Below are 2,936 nucleotides of genomic sequence, written 5' to 3' on the forward strand. Positions count from 1 at the left end.
CTGTGGGTTTTTTTTTTTTAATTTTTTAATTTTTATTTTTTTCCTCAGAGGAGGGTATGTTTTTGCAAAAAAAAATTTTTTTGCAATATTTCTGAACACATGGTATCAAAATGTTGCAAAATTTTTGGAGATAGCGACGATGCGGTTTTTTTAAGTGTTACACTTCCACCCACTCACCCACCTACGCATTCAAACATTTATTCACAGACTTTTTCGAAATTTGTACTCAAATTTTGTCCGGGATGGCTACTATATGATTTTAACAAATTTTTATCACTTTATTTATCCACCCACGCACCCACCCACGTATCCACGCACCCATGTGCATATGCATTTATTGACTTGGTCACACCAAGAAGTAATTTTTAAAAAATTTGTGTACGTGTTTGTGATTATGTGTGCAATTCGTATAAATAGACCTTTAATTTGTATGCCTTGACCATAGTAACACATTTAAATTAAATATTTTTATTTTATACATACATTTCCTTCAACTTTTTTTAAATTAATGTGACATATAATACGGCTTAACCAAGATGTCTAAAGAGGGCAACAAAAATGCATGCAGCTCAAATCAGCATAATGTAAGTAGATTTTAATTTTAGAGAGAGAGAGAGAGAGGGAGAGTGTGAGAGAGAGGGAGAGAGAGAGAGGGAGAGTGTGAGAGAGAGAGAGAGCGTGTGTCTCAAAGAGAGAGAGAGAGAGAAAGAGAGAGAGTGTCTCAGAGAGGGAGGGAGAGAGAGAGAAGAGAGAGAGAGCGTGTGTGTCTTAAAGAAAGAGAAAGAGAGAGAGCGTGTGTGTCTTAAAGAAAGAGAAAGAGAGCGAGCGTGTGTGTCTTAAAGAAAGAGAGAGAGAGAGAGAGAGAGAGAGAGAGAGAGAGATTAATTTAATAGTAGATATATATTATATGTATTTTTTTAGAATAACATAAGTAGTGAAGCCGTTATAATTAATGAACTGAATCATTATGATGAACAAGACAGAACGGATGAAATGTCAACAAGGCAAAGAGAAATGGAAGAATTTAGAGAAGGTAAATAAAAATTAATAATAATAATTAATTTAAAATTTTTTAAATTTTTTTTAGTAAATATTTTGATTGCATATTTTTTAAATTATATCTATATAAATCTACATTATACATATAGATACCTAATTAAATTTTTAAAATTTCAGTGCTTGAAGATGGGCTTGATGAAATTTTATTGCAAGCACTACTTGAATTTGAAAATCAGGAGATAAAGAAAAAAGAATTGAAAGAAGAAGGGAAAAAAGATAAGAAACGAAAAGATATAAGTGATGGTGAAAAGAAGAATAAGAAAAATAAAAAAAAATAAAATTTGATATGTAAAAATATGAATTCATAATGATTCATTTCATTGATTTTTTTTATAATAATTTTTAATGTCTATTTCTAATGTATGATTTAATATGTAATTTTTTATTAAAATTATACGTAATATGTATTTACTATATATCTATTTAATAAAAATATATCTCTATACATATATATTAATTTACAGATATTTATCTAAAAAGTGAAGTATGAGAGTGAGAAAGAGAGGGAGAGAGAGACAGAGAGAGAGAGAGTGAGAGAGAGTGAGTAAGTGAGTGAGTGAAAGAGAGAGGGGGAGAGGAAGAGGGAGGAAGGGAGGAAGAGAGGGGAAGAGAGAGAAAGGGAGAGAGAAGAGGGAGAGAGAAGGGGGGAGGGGGAGAGAGAGAGGAGAGAGAGAGAGAGAGAGAGAGAGAGCGTGTGCGTGCGTGTGTGTATTTCTTAAAAAAAAGATACATAAAAATTATTAATTTATTTCAGGTATATTTTATATATTTTTTTAAAATAACTTAAGTAGCGCGAAGTACTTTTTGAGAAAATAATTCATTTAAGACAAATAGGTTCAACAGTAATTGTCTGCTGCTTTGAACAAGATAACACAGATTTACATATTTATATAGTTAATAATAGTATTTCCGTGTCCGCGACCACGTCCGCGTCCACGGCCACATCCGCGTACACGGCCACGTCCTGCTCTTGCCCATCGAGCTTTAGTTTTTACTGTAAAAAGAATATACATAGATTTTTGATATTATAAGGGAATTAATCCATAAATGTGAAAGTAGGTCACGGTTATATAGATAAATAAATAGAAAAAAATATTTATAAATATGGATACTTACGTTGCAATTCATCTTTTTCCATTTCTTTTGACACTGCAGGCTGTGGATTATCAGTAGCCACCTCAGGTTGCACATTTTCAACAGCCACCTCAGGTTGTGGATTATTATCAACAGCCACTTCAGGTTGTAGTGGCTGTTTGGCCAAAGCAGCGGTCAGTTGCCGTTTTAACTCCCGTAGTACCTCCGTGTTTAATAGATTATTTTCGGAATTAAAATCTTCGCTACCTTCATTCTAAAAATAGATGAATTAATAGATTAATAATTTTCTTTCTCTCTCTTTCTCTTTACCAAAAACACAGAGGGTAAGATAGAGAGAATGAGGAAGAGGAGCAGTAGAGCGAGATAGAGATAGAAGATCATGGAGACTAGAGAGCTATCTCGTCGATCTCTCTCGCGATCCTTAGACTCTCTACTCGATCTTATCTATATCTCTCGCCTCTCTCTCTTTCTCTTCTCTCTCTCACTTTTGCATTTAAGACACACGCTCTCTCTTTTCTCTCTCTCTCTCTCTTCTTCTCTTTCTCTCTCTCTTCTCTCTCTCTCTCTCTCTCTCTCTCTCTCTCTCTCTCTCTTCCTCTTTAAGACACACGCTCTATCTCTCTCTCTCCTTCCCTCTTTCTTTAAGACACGCTTTCTCTCTCTCTCTCTCTTTCTCTCTCATTCTCCCTTTCTCTTTCTCTCTATCTCTCTGTCTAAAATTAAAATCTACTTACATTATGCTGATTTGAACTGCATGCATTTTCCTTGCTCTCTTTAGACAT

General features: G+C 34.0%; 1 protein-coding gene across 1 annotated transcript; it reads right to left on the minus strand.

The window, feature by feature from the left end:
• Nucleotides 1-1,902: 1,902 nt before the first annotated feature.
• On the minus strand, nt 1,903-2,936 carry LOC146722870 (uncharacterized). Its single transcript, XM_085483710.1, has 3 exons — nt 2,889-2,936; nt 2,176-2,407; nt 1,903-2,053 (listed from the first exon to the last, which is right to left on the minus strand). The coding sequence occupies exons 1-3, from the start codon at nt 2,934-2,936 to the stop codon at nt 1,938-1,940; spliced, it is 396 nt and encodes a 131-aa protein (XP_085339836.1). The 3' UTR covers nt 1,903-1,937.

This window comes from Nylanderia fulva, unplaced genomic scaffold (assembly GCF_048542155.1).
Source record: "Nylanderia fulva isolate GAGA-0341 unplaced genomic scaffold, ASM4854215v1 Scaffold260, whole genome shotgun sequence".
NCBI classification, from domain to species: domain Eukaryota; kingdom Metazoa; phylum Arthropoda; class Insecta; order Hymenoptera; family Formicidae; genus Nylanderia; species Nylanderia fulva.

Coding starts and splice junctions, on each gene's coding strand:
- LOC146722870 (XM_085483710.1), bottom strand. CDS start 2,936: ATGTCTAAAGAGAGCAAGGAAAATGCATGCAGTTCAAATCAGCATAAT. Junction 2,408..2,888: donor GCAGTTCAAATCAGCATAAT/GTAAGTAGATTT, acceptor ATCTATTTTTAG/AATGAAGGTAGCGAAGATTT. Junction 2,054..2,175: donor GGAAAAAGATGAATTGCAAC/GTAAGTATCCAT, acceptor TTCTTTTTACAG/TAAAAACTAAAGCTCGATGG.